Raw genomic sequence first — 20,579 nt, 5'->3', positions numbered from 1 at the left:
TTTAAATGTACATGGCACAAAGCGCAAGGGGCGTAAGGATCCGGGTTAGAGCCCCCATCTCCCCACCTGCAGGGGGGGGTCACTTCACAGGCGGTGAAGCAGGTCTGCAGGTGTCTGTCTTTCTCTCCCCCTCTCTGTCTTCCCCTCCTCTCTTTAATTTCTCTCTGTCCTATCCAACAACAAGTTATCAATAATAACTACAACAACAATGAAAAAACGACAGGGGCAACAAAAGGGAAAATAAATAAAATGAATTAAAAAAAAAAGAAGGTAGATGATGAGGCTATCTAGGTCTAAGTAGAAACTATTAAAAAAGAAAAAAAAAAGAAAAAGAAAGAACTCTCCAGGAGAGAGGAAGAGAAAGAAAGTTGTATGTGGCGTGTGGATACTGAAACAAAAACTCAGATGCCTTCCCAGCTCAGTCACCAGGCTAGAGTTTCCCTTATTTCATTTCTTTTTTTTTTTTTTGGCCTGGAAGGTGACACAGTGGAAAAGCAGAAGAGTTGGAGATATTAGGTTCTGTGGGGTTTTTGCTTTTTTTTTTCCCCAGAGCACTGCTCAGCTCTGGCTTATGGCGGTGTGGGGGATTGAACCTGGGACTTGAGAGCCTCAGGCATGAAAGAAAGTCTCTTTGCATAACCATTATGCTCTACCCCCACCCTATTTCATTTATTTTCTTCCTTTTCCCTTTCCCTTTCCCTTTCCTTTTCTCCTCCTCCTCTTCCTTTCCCCTGCCTTTGTCTTGGTAGATGTTTTTCTTTTTTTTTTTTAATTTATTATTTACTGATTAGGAAGATAGGAGGAGAAAGAACCAGACGTCACTCTGGTACATGTGCTACTGGGAATTGAACTCAGGACCTCATGCTTGAGAGTCCAGTGCTTTGTCCACTGTGCCATCTCCCAGACCACAAGACTTGGAAGCTATTTATTTATTTATTTTAGATAGAGGCAGAGAGTGAAAGAGTGTGGGAGAGATAGTATAAATGGTTATGCCAAAGACAATGCCTGAGGCTCTGAAGTTCCCTAAGCCAGAACTGAGCAGTGGTCTGGGAAAAGAGAGAGAAAAGGAGCAGAGACAGGGACAGACAGCAGCAGGGAAGCTCCTTCCAGTGTGTGTGTGTGTGGGGGGGGCTAAGCTTGGACCTGGGTGGTTTATATGACAAGTGGCTATATCTCATCACTGACTTGGTAGACCTTTGATTTTTTTAATATATTTGTATTTATTTATTTATTTATTTATTTATTTATTTATTATTGGTTAGAGGCAGAGAGACATTGAGAGGGGAGGGAGAGATAGAGAGGGAGAGAGGGAGAGAGGGAGAGTGTCGGGGTTCTCCCTGACAGGTAGTCGCCAGGAGGGGAGATCTGGACCAGCCGGACCCCCCTTCTGGGGCTGAGCGGGAGGGAGAGTGTCGACGACTTGAGAAAAGACACCACACCAAGTCGGGAGTTCTGTCAAGGCAGTGACTCGCTTTATTGAGAAAAAGACCATTTTTTATAGGCAGGGGGTAGAGGCAGGGATGGGAAGGTAGGGTGAGATGACGTTAGAGGTGGTGTGAGGTGGCGTCACCATCATGCTCTTTAGGCATCATCAGCTGGAGGGCAGAGGTGAATTTAGGTACAGCGTACAGGAAATGCTGTGTCACTCTGAGGAAGTTAGTGACCATCAGTGAAACTCGAGCCAGGCTTACGGAATGTCTGCTGGGCCTAGATCGGGGGCCAAGCAGACCCCAACAGGAGAGGGGGAAGAAAGGCATCTACAGCCTGCGTCACCACTCATAAGCTTTCCTCCACAGGTGGGGATCAGGGGCTTGAACCTGGGTCCCTGCACACTGTAATGTGTGCATTTAACCAGGTGTGCCACATTACATACATAAATAAACTTATGTATTACATACATGAGATTGAAGTTACACATCAGGCAGAGAGAGAGAGAAGTCAGAACACTATTCCAGCACACGCCAGGGACGGAACTCGCAAGCTAGGATATGAACGGCTGATGCTCCGCCAGCTGAGCCAGGTCCCCAGTTACTGGGTTTCCCCTTATTTCAAACCTAAACAAAACCTCTGCTTGACAGTCTGGGAGGCTGCGAAGCAGCAGAGCAGCCAACCTGCAAGCAGGAGGCCCGACTTCCACTCTGGAGGTGGTGCAGTGAGTGAAAGATGGAACCCAGGGAGTTGGACGGTAGTGCAGCGGGTTAAGCGCACGTGGTGCGAAGTGCAAGCACCAGCAAAAGGCTCCCCACCTGCAGGGGAGTCACTTCACAAGCAGTGAAGCAGGTCTGCAGGTGTCTATCTTTCTCTCCCCCTCTCTGTCTTCCCCTCCTCTCTCCATTTCTCTCTGTCCTATCCAACAACGACGACATCAATAACAACAACAATAATAACTCCTACAATAAAACAACAAGGACAACAAAAGGGAATAAGTAAATAAATATTAAAAAAGAAAAAAAAGATTGAACCCTAAGCACCAGGTCCCAAGTTTGACCCCCAGCATATGCCAGAACAATGTTCTGGTTCTCCCCACCCCCTTCTCATAAATAAATACATCTTGGGGGGTGTTGGTCTGCTTCTAAATTCTACTTATAAGACCTTCTGTTTTGATCACCACATTAGGTTCGCTTGTATTACTTATAGTGTGGTCTATTTACATAATCGCTGTTTTACCTGGGTCCCGCCCTGCCTGCAAAGTATTGGTTTAATCCCCACTGGTTTGATGGAAGCTTTCTATGTTCTGTTTGCTCTTTTTTTTGCTCCGCCCCCTCTCCTAGTCATTTCCTTTCGCTTGCCACTTCCGGTGAAGAGATGCATAAAAGGCGATGTATCTGATTAATGAACGAGATACTGCTTCCCAGCTCAGCCATGAGTCCCTGGTCGTCTCTCTACCGCCCGTGAAGTCAGCCCAGCCCGGCAAGGGGGGGGGGGTGTCAGACGGTGGTGCACCTGGTTGAGTGCACATATTACAATGTGTAAGGACCCAGGTTTGAGCCCCTAGTCCCCAGGAGAGTGGTGAAGCAGGGCTGCAGGTGTCGCTCTGTCTCTCTCCCTCTCTATCTCCCCCTTCCCTCTTGATTTCTAATCATCTCTAGCCAATAAATACATAAAGATAATAAACATAAATGCAAATAATTAAATACACACATCTTTAAAAAGAAGGAGGAAAAGACGATGATGAGAAGGAAGAAGAAAACCAGAAGAGGGAAAAAGTGAATGGCTAGGTGTTGGCATACCTGGTAGAGGGCACACATTACCATCTGTGAAGACCTTGGTTCAAGTCCCTGGTCCCCACCTGCTTTGTGAGTGGTGGGGCAGTGCTGTGGGTATCTCTCCTTTCTCTCCTCCCTCGCTACCTTTCTCTGTTTTACCATATAAATAAAGCCAGGGGTTGGGGGGAGATGGGCCAGAAGGTAATAATGTTAAAGCTTTGGATTTGTAAACACAAGGTTCCAAGCGGTTCTATGTTCAATTCCCAGGGAGTCTGGGTTAAGTGCAGGTGGCTCGAACTGCAAGGACTGGTGTAAGGATCCCGGTTCGAGCCTCTGGCTCCCCACCTGCAGGGGAGTCGCTTCACAGGCGGTGAAGCAGGTCTGCAGGTGTCTGTCTTTCTCTCCCTGTCCCTGTCTTCCCCTCCTCTCTCCATTTTTCTCTGTCCTATGCAACAAAGATGACATCAATATCAACAACAATAATAGCTACAACAATAAAACAAGGGCAACAAAAGGGAAAATAAATAATTTTTTTAAAAAAAGACTTATAACCATGAGGTCCCAAATTGGATTCCTGGTATCACATGTGCCATAGTGATGTTCTCATCCTCTCCTTCTTTTTCTCATGTTAATACGTAAATAAGTCTTATTTTATTTAAAGCTTTTATTTATTTATTGATGAGAAAGATAGGAGGAAAGGGAGAAAGAACCAGACATCACTCTGGTACATGTGCTGCCGGGGCTTGAACTCAGGACCTTAAACTCTATCTTCTCTTCCTCTCTCCATTTCTCTTTGTTCTATCCAACAATGATGACATCAGTAACAACTACAACAATAATGAAAAACAACAAGGGCAACAAAAAGGGGAAAATAAATAAATATTTCTTTAAAAAAGATTTTATTTATTTATTAATGAAAGAGGACAGAGAGAAAGATCTAGACATCACTCTGGTACATGTGCTGCCAGGGATTGAACTCAGGACCTCATGCTTGAGAATCCAGTGCTTTAACCACTGCACCACCTCCCAGACTACTTTTTTTTTAAAGATTTTATTTATTTTTTTAATTATTTTTTTAATATTTATTTTATTTATTTATTCCCTTTTGTTGCCCTTGTTGTTTTATTGTTGTAGTTATTATTGTTGTTGTTGTTGTCGTTGTTGGATAGGACAGAGAGAAATGGAGAGAGGAGGGGAAGACAGAGAGGAGGAGAGAAAGATAAACACCTGCAGACCTGCTTCACCGCCTGTAAAGCGACTCCCCTGCAGGTGGGGAGCCGGGGTTCGAACCGGGATCCTTATGCCGGTCCTTGTGCTTTGCGCCACCTGCGCTTAACCCGCTGCGCTACAGCCCGACTCCCGATTTTATTTATTAATGAAAAGAGAGGAGAGAGAAACACTTTGGGTGGGCTAGATAGCATAATAGTTATGCAAAGAGACTCTCCCACCTGAGGCTCCAGAAGCCCAGATTCACCACCATAGGCCAGAGCTGAGCAGTGCTTTGGGAAACAGAGAGAGAGAGATTCTGAGTCCCTTTCCCAGCACCATCTCTTCTGGCTCTCACCTGTGTGTGTGTGTATGTGACCACGACTTTGCGCTCTCACCTGTGTGTGTGTATGTAACCCTGACTTTGCGCTAGCACAAATTCACCACTCCCAGAGACTTTTTTTTTTTTTTTTTTTTGTCATCACTGGGACTTAACCAGTTTGAAAGACACAGAAAGAGAGAGAGAGTCCCTAGCATTGAAACTTCCTCACTTCCTCTAGTGCGGTGTGGGCCAGACTTGAATGCAAGTGAGCTATTTCACTGACTTCCCTCCTCCTTCCCCTTCCCCTCTCCCTCGCCTTCTCCCTCCCCTCTCCCTCCTCCTTCCCCTTCCCCTCTCCCTCGCCTTCTCCCTCCCCCTTCTCCCCAGAGCACTGCTCAGCCAGATTCAAGTCTAGCCCACTGGGTGCTCCAGTGCCCAGCCTCTGCACCCCAGGGGAGGTGGTACAGTGGAGAAATGTGGGCTGCAAAGAGTGTATAATGGTTATCTCCTCACAAAATAATAATAATAAGAGCAGAAGAAGAAAGAAAGAAGGAAAAGTAGAGAAAGAAAGAAAGAAAGAAAGAAAGAAAGAAAACAGAAAGTGGGAGGGGGCTGGGTGGTAGCGCACCTGGTGGAGCGCACGCACACGTTACAGCGTACATGGGTCCTGTTAGAGCCCCCAGTCCCCACCTGCAGGGGGAAACCTTTGCGAGAGGTGAGGTAGTGCTGCAGGTGTCTCTCTATCTCTCTCCCTCTCTATGTCCTTCTTCCCTCTGATTTCTGTCTGTGTATCCAGTAAAGACAAATAAATTTTAAAAAAGATTTTAAAGGGAGTCGGGCTGTAGCGCAGCGGGTTAAGCGCACGTGGCGCAAAGCACAAGGACCTGCAAAAGGATCCCGGTTCGAGCCCCCGGCTCCCCACCTGCAGGGTTGTTGCTTCACAGGTGGTAAAGCAGGTCTGCAGGTGTCTGTCTTTCTCTCCCCTTCTCTGTCTTCCCCTCCTCTCTCCATTTCTCTCTGTCCTAGCCAACAACGAAGACATCAATAACAACAATAACTACAACAACAACAGTAATAAAAAAGGGCAACAAAAAAGGGAAAAAAACTGACTAAAAAGATTTTAAAAAAAGAAAAGAAAAAGAGAAAGTGTTGAATTCTCCAGATGTGGTTCCAAGTTTGAACCCTAGCAACACATGTGCCAGAATGATTTTCTGGTTCTCCTCTCTCTCTCTCTTATTCTCTTTCATCATAAACAAATCAGGGAGTCAGGCGGTATTGCAGAGGGTTAAGCACAGGTGGCGCGAAGCGCAACCACCAGTTGTAGTCCCCCGGCTCCCCACCTGCAGGGGAGTTGCTTCACAGGCGATGAAGCAGGTCTGCAGGTGTCTGTCTTTCTCTCCCCCTCTCTGTCTTCCCCTCCCCTCTCCATTTCTCTCTGTCCTATCCAACAGTGACGATAACAACAATAATAACAATAATTACAACAATAAAACAACAAGGGCAACAACAACAAAAAAGGAAAAAAAAAAAAAAAAAACACATTCCCGTGGTCCGGGAGGTGGCGCAGTGGTAAAGCATCAGGCTCTCAAGCATGAGGTCCTGAGTTCAATCCCCAGCAGCACATGTGCCAGAGTGATGTCTGGCTCTTTCTCTTTCCTATCTTTCTCATTTATAAATAAATAAGATATTTAAAAAAAACAGGTTCCAATAAACAAACAAATAAATCGGTGGAAGGGAGCCCCCAAATCACAGACCTACCTAAGAAGGTCATCTCAACAGAGTTTAGTTCTCATCAGGATCTGAGATGGTCACAGGACAGGGCACTTGACTCTGCTTTAGGCAGAATGAAATGACAAACCAGTGTCACCTCTTCTCCAACCAGGACACCCCCTTGCCCCCAGCTGCATTTCCAAATCCCCAGTTCCACTCAGCTCACGAGTCCTGGCTCAAAGCACACACCCTCCCATGCACACGGTGTGTAAGCCTCACGTGCTACCTCCTTTATGGGTGCAGGATGTGACCCCCTGGCCCCCGACAGCCCATGGGGCCCCTGAGTCTAGACCCACCTTGTACTCCCCAGCCTCAGCCTTTGGGGGACTTGGGCAGGTCCAGATCTGGCAGCGACTCAAAGGGGTGGGGGGCAGGGCAGGGCGGCCCCTCCCCTCACTGTGGGGGCAGCTGAGTCAGGGGTCAGGCAGTGGTGGGGTGGCCAGGAGGGGCGGCGTCAGCCGGGATTGGGAGGGGAGACAGCAGGCGTGGGCGGCTGGCCCGAGCTGTAGAGAGGAAAAGAGAAACAGGGAGAGGGAGGGAAGAGAGAAAGGGAGTCAGGGAGAGGAAAGAGCAGACGTGGAGGGAGGGAGAGAGAGAAGGGGAAAAGGGAAGAGACTGAGCAGGAGAGACAGAACCAGATAGAAACTTTGGACATACATACAGTTCAAGAGGAAAAAGATTTGGAGAGACACAGAAAGATAAAGTGATATGGAAGGGAGAGAGAGAATGAGTGAGTGAGAGACTGAGAGAGACAGATGAGAGAGAGAGAGAGAGGCTGCAGACCATCTAGAGTGAAGAGACCACAAGAAGGAGGACCTTCAGACCAACAGGCAGAGACAGAAAGTGTTTGAATGAGCAGGTGGGAAGGCAGAAGGGCCTTCAAGAGGTAGCATCTAGGAGACAGAAGGGGACTGAGTGGACGCTGTCTCTCCTCTAGCCCCCTGCCCTGCCCCCCTGTCGTGGGGACCCCGACCTGGTAAGCCCCCTACCCGACTGGACAGGCTGCCTGGGGGTGCTATGAAGGGAAGGGACTTTGCTTTGAGGGTGCATGGAGGCGGGGGGGGGGTGTTGGACAGGAGACAGGGGGGTGGAGGCAGCAGAAGCAAGGCAGGGATGGGGAAGGGGGCGGCCCCCTACTCAGAGAGGGTCACATTCCAGGTCAGGGTGCAGGGGGGCTGGAAGAAAGGAGCCCCTATTCTGTGTCCCGGCCTGCGAACAGCTGCCCACGCCGCCCACCTCTACTGGCACCGCTCTGGGCATTGGGTCCCAGGCCAGGGCCGCCCCCAGCACCTCCCCCCAAGTCCCCAAACAACAGGTCCTTTCTCCCCAGGCTCCCCGCTCCGACCTGCGAGCCCCTGACCGGGTCTCTGTGCCCAGCCGGGACGCCGCAGAGCCCCGCACACAGCCCCTTTCTTCCTCCCCAGCCGTCCATGGAGGAGGGCAGACCCCGGAGCAGCCTCAGCCGGGGCAGCAGCGCCTCCACCATCTCGTCGCTCAACAGCCTGAGTGCCAAGGTCAGCTTCGGGGTGGGGGCGCCTCTGGGCTGGTGGTTGGGTTCCCTAGCCCCCCCAGCCCTTCAAGGACCCTCTTTGCCCCCAGAGTGAAGGGCGGGGATCCACGCGGTCTGCTGGCCCTGGAAGGTCCCAGCTTGCCGCTAGGAATTCAGTGCATTCCCTCTCCCCCCACAGCGCCCCACCCCTCGGAGTTTCCTAATTCTGCGCCAGAGACACAGCCTGGCTGCAGATTCCGGTTGCTAAGATAACGCCACTCCCGGCTCAGAGCCTCCTTCCAGGGAACTCAGAAGGGATGAGCCCTCCCCTCCCCTCCTCTTCTCTCCTCTCCTCTACCCTCCCCTCCCCTCCCCTCCTCTCCTCTCCTCTCCTCTCCTCTCCTCTCCTCTCCTCTCCTCTCCTCTCCTCTCCTCTCCCTTCCCCTCCCCTCCCCTCCCCTCCCCTCCTCTCCCCTCCTCTCCCCTTCCCTCCCCTTCTCTCCTTCCTCTCCCCTCCCCTCCCCTCCTCTCCCCTCCCCTCCTCTCCTCTCCCCTCCCCTCCTCTCCCCTTCCCTCCCCTCCTCTCCTTCCTCTCATCTCCTCTCCCTTCCCCTCCCCTCCCCTCCCCTCCCCTCCTCTCCTCTCCCCTCCTCTCCCCTTCCCTCCCCTCCCCTCCTCTCCTTCCTCTCATCTCCTCTCCTCTCCCCTCCCCTCCTCTCCCCTCCCCTCCTCTCCTCTCCTCTCCCCTTCCCTCCCCTTCTCTCCTTCCTCTCATCTCCTCTCCTCTCCCCTCCCCTCCCCTCCCCTCCTCTCCCCTCCCCTCCTCTCCTCTCCCCTTCCCTCCCCTTCTCTCCTTCCTCTCCTCTCCCCTCCCCTCCTATCCCCTCCCCTCCTCTCCTCTCCCCTTCCCTCCCCTCCTCTCCTTCCTCTCATCTCCTCTCCTCTCCCCTCCCCTCCCCTCCCCTCCTCTCCCTCCCCTCCTCTCCTCTCCCCTTCCCTCCCCTTCTCTCCTTCCTCTCATCTCCTTTCCTCTCCCCTCCCCTCCCCTCCTCTCCTCTCCTCTCCCCTTCCCTCCCCTTCTCTCCTTCCTCTCCTCTCCTCTCCTTTCCCTTCCCCTCCCCTCCCCTCCCCTCCCCTCCTCTCCTCTCCCCTTCCCTCCCCTCCTCTCCTTCCTCTCATCTCCTCTCCTCTCCCTTCCCCTCCCCTCCCCTCCCCTCCTCTCCTCTCCTCTCCCCTTCCCTCCCCTTCTCTCCTTCCTCTCCTCTCCTCTCCTCTCCTCTCCTCTCCCCTCCCCTCCCCTCCCCTCCTATCCCCTCCCCTCCTCTCCTCTCCTTTCCTCTTCTTCTTTCCCTCCTCCTTCCTTCCCTTTCCTTCCTTTCCCTTCCCTTCTTTTCTCTCTGTGTTGGTAATGGTGGTCCAATGGTGGTGGGCCTTGGAGTTTCAGGCCTGAAAGTCTTTTTGCATAAATATGCTATCTTCCTTGCCCTTATTTATTATTTATTGGATAGAGACAGAAAGAAATCAAGAGGGAAGAAAAGGGAGATAAAGAATGAGAGAGAATTGGCAGGGTGGTGGCGTACTCAGTTGAGTACCAGGTACAAGGGCCCAAGTTCAAGCCCTCAGTACCCACCTTCATAAAGGCTGAAACAGTGCTGCAGGTCTCTCTCTCTGACTCCCGCTTCCATCTCAGTTTCTTTTTCTTCTTCCTATTAGCTTTATTTATTGGATAGAAACAGTCAGAAATCAAGAGGAGAGGGGAAGACCGGGAGAGAGAGAGACCTGCAGCCCTGCTTCATCATTCATGAAGCTTTCCCCCTGCAGGTGGGGACCAGGGGCTGGAGCCTGGGTACTTATGCTTTGTAAAATGTGTGCTCAATTTCCTCAGTCTGTATCCAATAATATATAAATAGTGAGAGAAACCTGCAATACTCATGAAGCTTCCCTCCTGTAGGCAGGGACCTGGGATTTGAACCTCGATCCTTGTGCTGGGTAATGTGTGTGCTCAACAGGGTGTGCCAGACTGGGCCCCATCCTTCTTTCTTTTTAAATATTTGTTTATGGGGAGTCAGGTGGTAGCGCAGCAGGTTAGCGCAAGGACCGGTATAATAATCCTGGTTCGAGCCCCCGGCTCCCCACCTGCAGGGGAGTCGCTTCACAGGCGGTGAAGCAGGTCTGCAGGTGTCTGTCTTTCTCTCCCCCTCTCTATCTTCCCCTCCTCTCTCCATTTCTCTCTGTCCTATCCAACAACGACGACAACAATAATTACGACAATAAAACAAGGGCAACAAAAGAGAATAAATAAATAAATATTAAAAATAAATAAACAAATATTTGTTTATGGGAGAGCCTGAGTGTCACTCTGGCAATGCAGTGCCAAGGACTGAATCCTGAGCCTCATGCTTCTAAGTCCTGAGCTCTGCCACTTTGCCACCTCTCTTGCTGCAGGGCTGGCTGGTGGCCCTGACTGGAACTGAGAATGTTGGGGGCTGGGAGGTGGTGCACCAAGTAGAGAGCACACGGAACAATGCCACAAGGACCCAGGTTCAAATCCCCAGTCTGCACCTGCAGGAGAGAAACTTCACAAATGGTGAAGCAGTGCTGCAGGTCACTCTCACACACAGACTTTCTCCCTCCCTTTCCTTCTTTCTGTCTCAATAAAAAGTAAATTATATATATTAAAGGAAGAAGAGGTACTGGGTGGTGGCACACCTGAAGGACCCAGGTTCAAGCCCCTGGTCCCCACCTGCAGGGGGAAAGCTTCACAAATAGTGAAGCAGGACTGCAGGTGTCTCTCTGTATCTATCCCTTGCTATCTCCTCCTTCCTCTCAATTTCTAGCTGTCTCAATCCATTAAATAAATAAATAAATAAATAAAGATAATATATTTAAAAAGAAGAAGCAGAAGCACTGAGAGTGTCCTGTTAGGACAGCCATCTGACCTAGCAGAGAGACCTACCGTTTCTGAAATCCCCCAGGAAAGACCCTTCTCCCTCTCTCCCTCTCTCTCTCTTCCTCTCTCTCTCTCTCTCTCTCTCTCTCTCTCTCTCTATATATATATATATATATATATATATATATATATATTTCCCCTTTTGTTGCCCTTATTTTTTTATTGTTGTTGTAGTTATTGTTGTTGTTATTAATATCATTGTTGTTAGGACAGAGAGAAATGGAGAGAGGAGGGGAAGACAGAGAGGGGGAGAAAGACAGATACCTGCAGACCTGCTTTACTGCCTGTGAAGCGACTCCCCTGCAGGTGGGGAGCCGGGGGCTCGAACCTGGATCCTTATGCTGGTCCTTGCCCTTTGCACCACTTAACCCACTGAGCTACCGCCCGACTCTCCCTTCTTTCTTTTCTGGCAAATAAGACCCCAGGGAGGCCCAAGCTACTTGGATCCAAAGTGAATAGTCAGTCAGTGATGACATTCAGTTACTTCTGCAGCCATTTCCCTAGTTTTAACCTAACCCCTCAGGCTAAAAAATATATATCTTTATTTATTTTATTGTTTATTATTATTATTATCTTTACTGATTCGATAGAGACAGCCAGAAAGAGAGGGAAGGGGGTGATAGAGAGAGACAGAGACAGAAAGACACCTGCAGCACTGCTTCACCACTTGCAAAGGTTTCCCCCTGCAGGTGGGGACTGGGGGCTTGAACCCAGGTCCTTATGTACTGTAACACATGCTCTCAACCAGGTATGCCACCATCCAGCCCCCCAAATACATATCTTCAATTTAATTAATTTACCAGAGCACTTCTCAGCTCTGGCTTTTTAAAAATCAATCAATTAATTAATTCCCTTTTGTTGTCCTTGTTTGTTTTATTGTTGTAGTTATTGTTGTTCTCATTGATATCATTGTTGTTGGATAGGACAGAGAGAAATAGAGAGAGGAGGGGAAGACAGGGGGAGAGAAAGACAGACACCAGGAGTCAGGCTGTAGCACAGCGGGTTAAGCGCAGGTGGCGCAAAGCACAAGGACCGGCGTAAGGATCCTGGTTCGAGCCCCCGGCTCCCCACCTGCAGGGGAGTCGCTTCACAGGCGGTGAAGCAGGTCTGCAGGTGTCTATCTTTCTCTCCTCCTCTCTGTCTTCCCCTCCTCTCTCCATTTCTCTCTGTCCTATCCAACAATGACAACAACAATAATAACTACAACAATAAAACAACAAGGGCAACAAAAGGGAATAAATAAATAAAATAAATATTTTAAAAAATTAAAACAAAACAAACAAACAAACAAAAAATGGCAGACACCTACAGACCTGCTTCACTGCTTGTGAAGCAAATCCCCTGCAGGAGGGGAGCCAGAGGCTCGAACTGTGATCCTTATGGTGGTCCTTGCACTCTGCGCCACGTGCACTTAACGGCTTTTCTGATAATTGTTACTTTATGTATTTTCTTTCTTTATTGGGGGATTAATGTTTTACAGTCAACAGTAAATACAATAGTTTGTATATATATAACATTTCTCATTTTTCCACACAACAATACAACCTCCACTAGGTCCTCTGCCATCCTGTTCCAGAAACTGAACTCTTCCTCCCCCAATACCCACCCACCCCAGAGTCTTTTACTTTGGTGCAATCCACCAACTCCAGTCCAATTTCTGCTTAGTGTTTTCGCTTCTGATCTTGTGTTTCAACTTTTGTCTGTGAATGAGATCATCCCTATTCATCCTTCTGTTTCTGACTTATTTCACTTAACATGGTTTCTTCAAGCTCCATCCACCATGGGCTGAAAATGGTGAAGTCACCATTTTTACTCTGAAAATGTCCAATAGTTCTAGTTTATCTATGTCTTCATTTAGCTCCCTCATTTCTTTATTGATTTTCTGCCTGGATGATCTGTCAAGTTGTTGGGTGTTGAAGTCCCCTACTATTACTGGGTTGCTATTAATATATTGCTGTAGATCTTTCAGTAGATGTTTGATGTATTAAGATGGCCTCTCCTTGGGTGCATAGATGTTGATAATCATTAAGTCCTCTTGATAGATTGATCTTCTGAGCACTAAGTAATGTCCATGCCTATCTTTTAAATTTTTATTTATTTTACGGTCTATTGTGTCAGATGTAAGCATAACTGTTCCTGCCGTGTGTGTGTGTGTGTGTGTGTGTGTGTGTGTGTGTGTGTGTTCCATTGGCTTGTATGATAGTTTTCCATCCTTTCCCTTTGAGTCTGAGTTTGTCTTGCTGAGTTAGGTGGATTTCCTGTAGACAGCATATTGTTGGGTTGTATTTTCTGATCCATCTTCCTACTCTGTGCCTTTTAATAGGTGAATTCAGGCCATTGATATTTATTGATATTATACATTGAAGATATTTTGATGCCACTATTGTAGATTTTTAGAGTGTTCTGATATATGGCATATTTATGGTGGTCTGTTTATAGCAGACCTTTCAGAACTTCTCTCAGGGCAGGTTTGGTGATAGTTGATTCCTTCAACTGTTGCTTGTCTGAGAAGGTTTTGATGCCTCCATCTAGTCTGAATGACAGTCTAGCAGGATACTATAGTCTTGGTTGAAAGCCTTTCTCATGGAGCACTAGATAGATATCTTGCCATTCTCTTCTGGCCTGTAGTGTTTGTGTGAAAAGTCTGCTGCTGATCTCATGGGTTTTCCTCTGTAGGTGACTCTTTGGTTTTCTCTTGCAACCTCCAGAATCCATTCTTTTATTATTATTAATTTTCTTTTTTGTTGTGCTTTTTAAAATTGTTTGTTTTAGTTATTATAGTTGTTGTAATTGATGTCATTGTTAGGACAGAGAGAAATGGAGAGAGGAAGGGAAGACAGGGAGGGAGAGAGAAAGTCAGACACCTGCAGACCTGCTTCACCACCTGTGAAGGGACCCCTCTTGCAAGTGAGGAGCTGGGGGCTCGAACTGGGATCCTTATGCTGGTCCTTGTGCTTTGCGCCATGCGCACTTAACCAGATTCACTACCACCTAACTTCCCAGGATCCATTCTTTATCCTTATTCCTTTTCATTCTAAATATGATGTGTCTTGGTGTCTTAAAGTCGGGGTTAATTCTGTTTGGAAACCTCTGGATTTCTTGAACCTTTATGTCTTTTGTTTTGTCTAAACTAGGGAAGTTCTCAGCTATTATGTCCTGTAGAATGCTTTCTTCCCCTCCCTCTCTTCCTCAGGTAGGCCTATAATGCGTATATTATTTCTTTGATGTCATCCCATATGTCTCTGTTGTTTTTAGTATCTCTTAATCCCTTTTTGAGATATCTTTCTTCTAAGTTTTCTCTAATTTGTCCTCAATCTTGCTAATTTTATTTTCTGCCTCATTTATTCTATTCTCTCTCCCCTCTGTTGTTTTCTGTAGCTCAGCTATTTGGTTACCCTATTCTGATGCTGTATCAGCTTGTTTAGCTAGTTGTGCTCTGAGCTCAGCTATTTCAGCTTTCAGCTCTCTGATGACCTCGAGATAGTTAGTGCTTTCTTTTCTTCTCCTTTCTTTCTTTCTTTCTTTCTTTCTTTCTTTCTTTGCCTCCAAGGTTATTGATGGGGCTCAGTGCCTGCACTATGAATCCACTACATTTCTTCTCTTTTTGTTACCCTTGTCGTTGTTGGATAGGACAGAGAGAAATGGAGAGAGGAGGGGAGACAGAGGGGGAGAGAAAGACAGACACCTGCAGACCTACTTCACCACTTGTGAAGTGACCCCCCTGCAGGTGGGGAGTCAGGGGCTTGAACTGGGATCCCTATGCAGATCCTTGTGCTTTGTGCCATGTGAATTTAACCCGCTGCACTACTGCCCGGCCCCCTAGTTTTCACTTTCTTTCAGAGTCTCATTTGTTGTTTCTGCATTTCTGATGACAATTCTTTTTTTAAAAAATATTTATTTATTTATTCCCTTTTGTTGCCCTTGTTGCTTTATTTTTATAGTTATTATTGTTGTTGTTATTGATGTTGTCATTGTTGGATAAGACAGAGAAAAATGGAGAGAGGAGGGGAAGACAGAGAAGGGGAGAGAAAGATAGACACCTGCAGACCTGCTTCACTGCTTGTGAAGAGACTCCCCGGCAGGTGGGGAGCTGGGTGCTTGAACTGGGATCCTTACACCATTATACCAGTCCTTGCACTTTGCGCCACCTGCTCTTAATCTGCTGCACTACCACCCAACTCCCTCTGATGACAATTCTTTCAAACTCTTCCTTCACTGCTTTGACTAACTCCTCAGTTAGTGTTTGGATGTTGATCTCATTCTTCTGTGCTTCTACCTTTGGGAGACTTTTAGTTGGACTTTTGTCCTGGTTCATTTCTCCAATGTTTCTCCTTGGTTTAACCATTATTATAGTATGTTATGAAGTTCTTCTCTCAGTATTTTTCAGCCACTGATGACTCTTGCCTGGATTGACTTGTGTCTAAGTAAGGTACTTAAAGAGTTCACAGTTGTGGAAATTAATAGTTGATTCAATGTTATATCAATCCCTGAGTTGAAGCACAGTGGTTGTTTAAACCTCTTTTGTTCTTTTTCTTCCCTGTAGGCTATAGTAGCCTGAGGGCTTTTTAACTATAAATAGGTTTTTTTTTTTTTAGCTTAATCACTCACTCCTGACCAAGAGATAAAGCAGGGTGGGGGATAGATAGCATAGTGGTTAAGCAAAGAGACTCCCACACTCCAAGGATCCAAAGTTCTCGGCTCAATTCAGCTTCTTTTTCAGCAGCCAGAGCCAAGCTGGGCATCACTGCTAGGCCCTGTGAGTTTAGTTTCTAAATAAGTCTTGTTTAAGTCTGTAGGTTCTAAGGCAATTATTCATCATGTCCTCATCAGGAGAACAATGTGGAAAGGCTCCTGTTATAGAGCTCCATTGCTAGACCACCAGGGGTGTAGATCTTCTCCTGAGTTTCCTGGTCAGTTCTCTGCCCCCCCCCCCCGCCCCCATGTCAAGGGCCTCCCCCCCTGCTGCTCCAGCCTCTGAAGGCAGTAGCAATGGAGACTCACAGTTGCACCTGGTAAGTCTTAGGGGAGTCCTCTCCTCCCTTCAACAGTCTTTTGTTGTTAAAACCAACTGGAGGTGGTGAACTGCCAGACTGTGTCACCAGCCACTAGATGTGGCCTTTAGCCCCAGGAGTCTCTCCTCAGGCTCCTCTCTGTCCATGAGCCACATGTGTTTTCACTCACCGGTGACTTGGTGGGTTCCCAAAGCAGTCCCGGTCTCGCCTTGTTGCATCTCAGGTGATCTTTGATATTCCTTGTTCTTTAGAGAAGTTTCTCAACTGCGTAGATATGGAGATCTGGGCAGAGTTGTGGTCTCTGGATGGTCTGATGATTTGGTGAGTTCCCAAAGTACTTCTAGTCCTGTCTTGTTGCGGTCCCAGGTGGTCTCCTTTGATATTTGTAGTTGGTAAGGGAGAAGAGAAATACTCCGTAGCCCCCTCAGCTCTGGCTTATAGTGATGCTGGGGACTGAACCTGGAAAAGAAAAGATTTATTTATTTTCAGAGACAGAGCTGAAAGACATCGCTGCTCCAAGCTTCCCTAAGTGCAGTGATGGCAGGGTAGAACCTTGTCATCTATATGGCAAAGCAGCACACTATTCTACTATCTTAATTAGATAGAGAAAGAGAGAGAGGGAGAGAGAGAGCGCTCTGGCACATTCAGTTTCAGAGACTGAACTCCAGGCTTCATACTTCTAAGTCCAATACTGTAGCCACTGACTACACCACTTCCTGGCCCACCATCCATAGATTAAAAAAAATATTTATTCTCTTTTTTGCCCTTGTTTTATTGTTGTAGTTATTATTGTTGTCGTCATTGTTGGATAGGACAGAGAGAAATGGAGAGAGGAGGGGAAGACAGAGAGGGGGAGAGAAAGACAGACACCTACAGACCTGCTTCACCACCTGTGAAGCGACTCCCCTGCAGGTGGGGAGCTAGGGGCTCAAACCAGGAGCCTTATGCCAGTCCTTGCACTTTGCACCATGTATGCTTAAGCTGCTGCTTTACTGCCCGACTCCCAATAGTTTTTTTTTTAAAAAAAGATTTATTTACTATGATTCTGGTGGAGTGGACCCTTGATCAGTAAAGCCCTTCCCCTTCAGCCCCTTCCTTGTCTCCCAAAGCCTGCACCTGCTCATTTAGGGTGTTCTGGACCCCACGCTACAAGCTCCGCCTCTCCAAACCCAGCTTCTTCTCTGACTCGGTTTGGTTTCTGAGATCAGCTGAGTCAGGGCCATCCGAAGTCTGTGTGTCTTCCTTCCTTCCTTCCTAACTCCCTCCCTCCCTCCTTCCCTCTCTCCCTCCCTCCTTGCTTTCTTCCTTTATTTTTTCAGACAGAGAGACAGAGAAAGAGAAACTACAGTACCGAAGCTTCCTTCCAGCGCTGGGTGTCCTACATGGCAAGGCGGCCCACCAGCTGGCCGCACTGCCTCTGCTCACTTATGTCCTTCTTCTCCACAGAAGCCCACCCGTGCAGTAAGCAAGGTGCACGCCTTCGGGAAGAGGGGCAATGCTCTCCGAAGGGATCCCAACCTTCCAGTGCACATCCGAGGCTGGCTTCACAAGCAGGTGGGCACAGCCTGAGCAGGGAAGGGCAGCACCAGGGATCTTCAAGGCTGTGCCCTTGACTGACTGCTGCTCCTCCCCTTCTAAGTCTCCAGAGGGGCTGCTTTCTTGTTATCATTGCTTCTCCTTTTATTCTGTCCCTGTTTCATTCATTTCTTACTTATTTATTTATTGTTCATGAAAGAGAGCTACTGTGTGGTCCGGGAGGTGGCGCAGTGGTAAAGCATGAGGTCTCAAGCATGAGGTCCTGAGTTCAATCCCCAGCAGCACATGTGCCAGAGTGATGTCTGGTTCTTTCTCTCTCCTCCTGTCTTTCTCATAAAAAAAAAAAAAAAAAAATTTTTAAAGAGAAAAGAAAGAAAGAAAAAGAGCTACTGCAGAGAGACCGGTACAGAGAAAGAGACCAGAGCAATGTTCAGCTCCAGCTGATGGTGGTGCTGGGGATTGAACCTGGGACCCCAGAGCCTCAGGCCCGAAAGTCTTTTGCGTAACCTTATGCTGTCTCCCCAGCCCTCACTCCTCTACTTAAGCATCTCCAGCATGCTCTGGAACACATACCTCCCCAGTAAGATGAGGTTTCTCCTGTCATGAGGGGCACCACTAGGCTTTGTTCCACGAGGGACGGGCTAGATGTGCAACAGGCTTGCCTTGTGCAGTTATACCCAGTCACACAACCATCTACTCCTTTTGGGCCTCTCCTCCCACTCTCTCTCTCCTCAGGATAGCGCTGGACTCCGGCTCTGGAAACGCCGCTGGTTCGTCCTCTCCGGCCATTGCCTCTTCTATTACAAGGGTCAGTGCCTCCTCTGGCAGGGCGCGCCCTCCCCCCTTCCTTTTCTCTGGCCTCTGCGCCTCCAGAACCCTGAGCCCGGTCTCTCTTTTGCAGACAGCCGCGAGGAGAGCATCCTGGGCAGTGTCCTGCTGCCCAGCTACAGTATCAGGCCGGATGGGCCAGGGGCTCCCCGGGGACGGCGCTTCACCTTCACTGTGAGTCTGTCCATCAACTAAGCTCTAAAGCACTAACTAGGTGGTGGGGGTCAGGCGTTGGTGCGTCGTGGTTGCAGATAAACCATATACCCGGGATCCCTGGTATCCTCCCTGCTGGAGGACCCTGGCCTCTAGGTGCGCGGGGTCCTCTCTTCCCGCAGGCGGAGCACGCGGGCATGAGGACCTATGTCCTGGCGGCGGACACCCTGGAGGACCTGCGGGGCTGGCTGCGGGCTCTGGGCCGGGCCTCCCGTGCTGAGGGGGATGATTGGTGAGTATGGGCCCAGGCCACGACCCCGTCCTGTCGGTCCAATCAGCCACAAGTCTTCCCTACACACTCCTCCAATCAGCGAAAAGCCTTTTGCTCCTGTGCCATGCCCATAACTCGCTTTATTAATATTTTGCACTTTCTGGTTGGCTCCACCCCACTCCAGGTTGGGCAGCAACACCTGATATGAAATAGCTGGAAAAGTAGCTCGAGTGTTGCCATGGGGTATGAACTACTGTATTTACTTCCGGCTGCAAAACCATTGATCCTCCAATAAAGAAATTAAAAAAAAAAACAGCTTAACTGGTAGAATTCAGGATGCATGTCTGAAGTAAGACTTGCAAAGCACATGCGGGAGAGTGGTGCTCTGACTTCTCTCTTTCTGTTGCATGTGAAACTCTCTCATATGTCATATAGTCTGTTTTTTTTTTTTTTAATGTTTTACATTCAACAGTAAATACAATAGTTTGTACATGCATAACATTCCCCAGATTCCCATTTAACAATACAACCCCCACTATGTCATTCATCATCCTTCATGGACCTGTATTCTCCCCACCCAGCCACCCACCCCAGAGTCTTTTACTTTGGTGTAATACTCCAATTCCATTTCAGGTTCGACTTGTGTTTTCTTTTCTAATCTTGTTTTTCAACTTCGGCCTGAGAGTGAGATCATCCCATATTCATCCTTCTGTTTCTGACTTATTTCACTCAACATGATTTTTTCAAGATCGGCTGAAAACGTTGAAGTCACCATTTTTTACAGCTGAGTAGTATTCCATTGTGTATATAGACCACAACTTGCTCAGCCACTCATCTGTTGTTGGACACCTGGGTTGTGTTTTTTTTTTTTTTTTTCCTCCAGGGTTATTGTTGGGCTCGGTGCCTGCACCATGAATCCACCGCTCCTGGAGGCCATTTTTCCCCCTTTTGTTGCCCTAGTAGTTGCAGCCTCGCTGTGGTCATCATTGCCATTGTTGACGTTGCTTTGTTGTTGGATAGGACAGAGAGAAATGGAGAGAGGAGGGGAAGACAGAGAGGGGGAGAGAAAGATAGACAGACACCTGCAGACCTGCTTCACCGCCTGTGAAGCGACTCCCCTGCAGGTGGGGAGCCAGGGGCTCGAACCGGGATCCTTATGCAGGTCCTTGCGCTTTGCGCCATGTGCGCTTAACCCGCTGCGCTACCGCCCGACTCCCTGCCTCTCTGTTTCACCACTCACAAAGCTTTCCCTCAGCAGGTGGTTTTTGTTGTTGCTTTTTTTTTTTTTTTTTTTTTACCAGAGCACTGCTCAGCTCTGGCTTATGGTGGTGTGGGGGACTGAACCTGGGACTTTGGAGCCTCAGGCATGAGAGATTCTGCATAACCATTATGGTATCTACCCTCACCCCTCAAAGGTAATATATAAAACAAAAATTTTCTTTAAAAAAATCTGGTGGCCTGGGAAGGATAAAGCATGAGGTTCTGACTTTATTTATTTGTTTATTTATTTATTTTTAGCATCCAGGGTTATCACTGGGGCTCGGTGCCTGCAAGGTTCTGATTTTGATCCCCTGCAAATGTCTGGCCTCTCTTCCTCTCCCTCTTGCTTTTGTGAAATACGTAAAATAAATCTTTAAAGAATATATATATATATGAATGATGAAATAAGTCTGGAAGAATGAGAGAAAGGAAGAATGAGAGAAAGGAAGAATGTCACCGTCCCATCATGCCTCAGTGCTCCCGGGGCTAACAAATTAGTCTGGGGGACTGGATTCTATAATGTGGATGCTTCTTGTGACCCTGCTTGCACAAGTCGCTTCTACTGTCAGGCCTCAG

The 20,579-nt window shown here is 48.1% G+C and overlaps 1 protein-coding gene across 5 annotated transcripts in view; it reads left to right on the top strand.

Annotated features, from left to right (window-relative positions):
- Positions 1–7,046: 7,046 nt before the first annotated feature.
- Positions 7,047–20,579, top strand: part of PLEKHA4 (pleckstrin homology domain containing A4) — a 35,090-nt gene continuing 21,557 nt past the window's right edge. For 2 of the 5 annotated variants that reach the window (XM_060174056.1, XM_060174049.1), the window contains exons 1-6: positions 7,047–7,480; positions 7,929–8,018; positions 17,402–17,509; positions 18,227–18,299; positions 18,393–18,493; positions 18,655–18,764. In XM_060174056.1, coding sequence (XP_060030039.1) covers positions 7,935–8,018; positions 17,402–17,509; positions 18,227–18,299; positions 18,393–18,493; positions 18,655–18,764 — 476 coding nt within the window. In that variant the 5' untranslated portion in view covers positions 7,047–7,480; positions 7,929–7,934. Of the gene's footprint in view, positions 7,481–7,830; positions 8,019–17,401; positions 17,510–18,226; positions 18,300–18,392; positions 18,494–18,654; positions 18,765–20,579 lie in introns of those variants that run through there. The other 3 variants (XM_060174041.1, XM_060174026.1, XM_007535965.3) reach the window with 2 other exon arrangements.

Source organism: Erinaceus europaeus, chromosome 2 (genome assembly GCF_950295315.1).
Source record: "Erinaceus europaeus chromosome 2, mEriEur2.1, whole genome shotgun sequence".
NCBI lineage: Eukaryota > Metazoa > Chordata > Mammalia > Eulipotyphla > Erinaceidae > Erinaceus > Erinaceus europaeus.
This window is presented reverse-complemented; position numbering and strand designations above follow the sequence as displayed.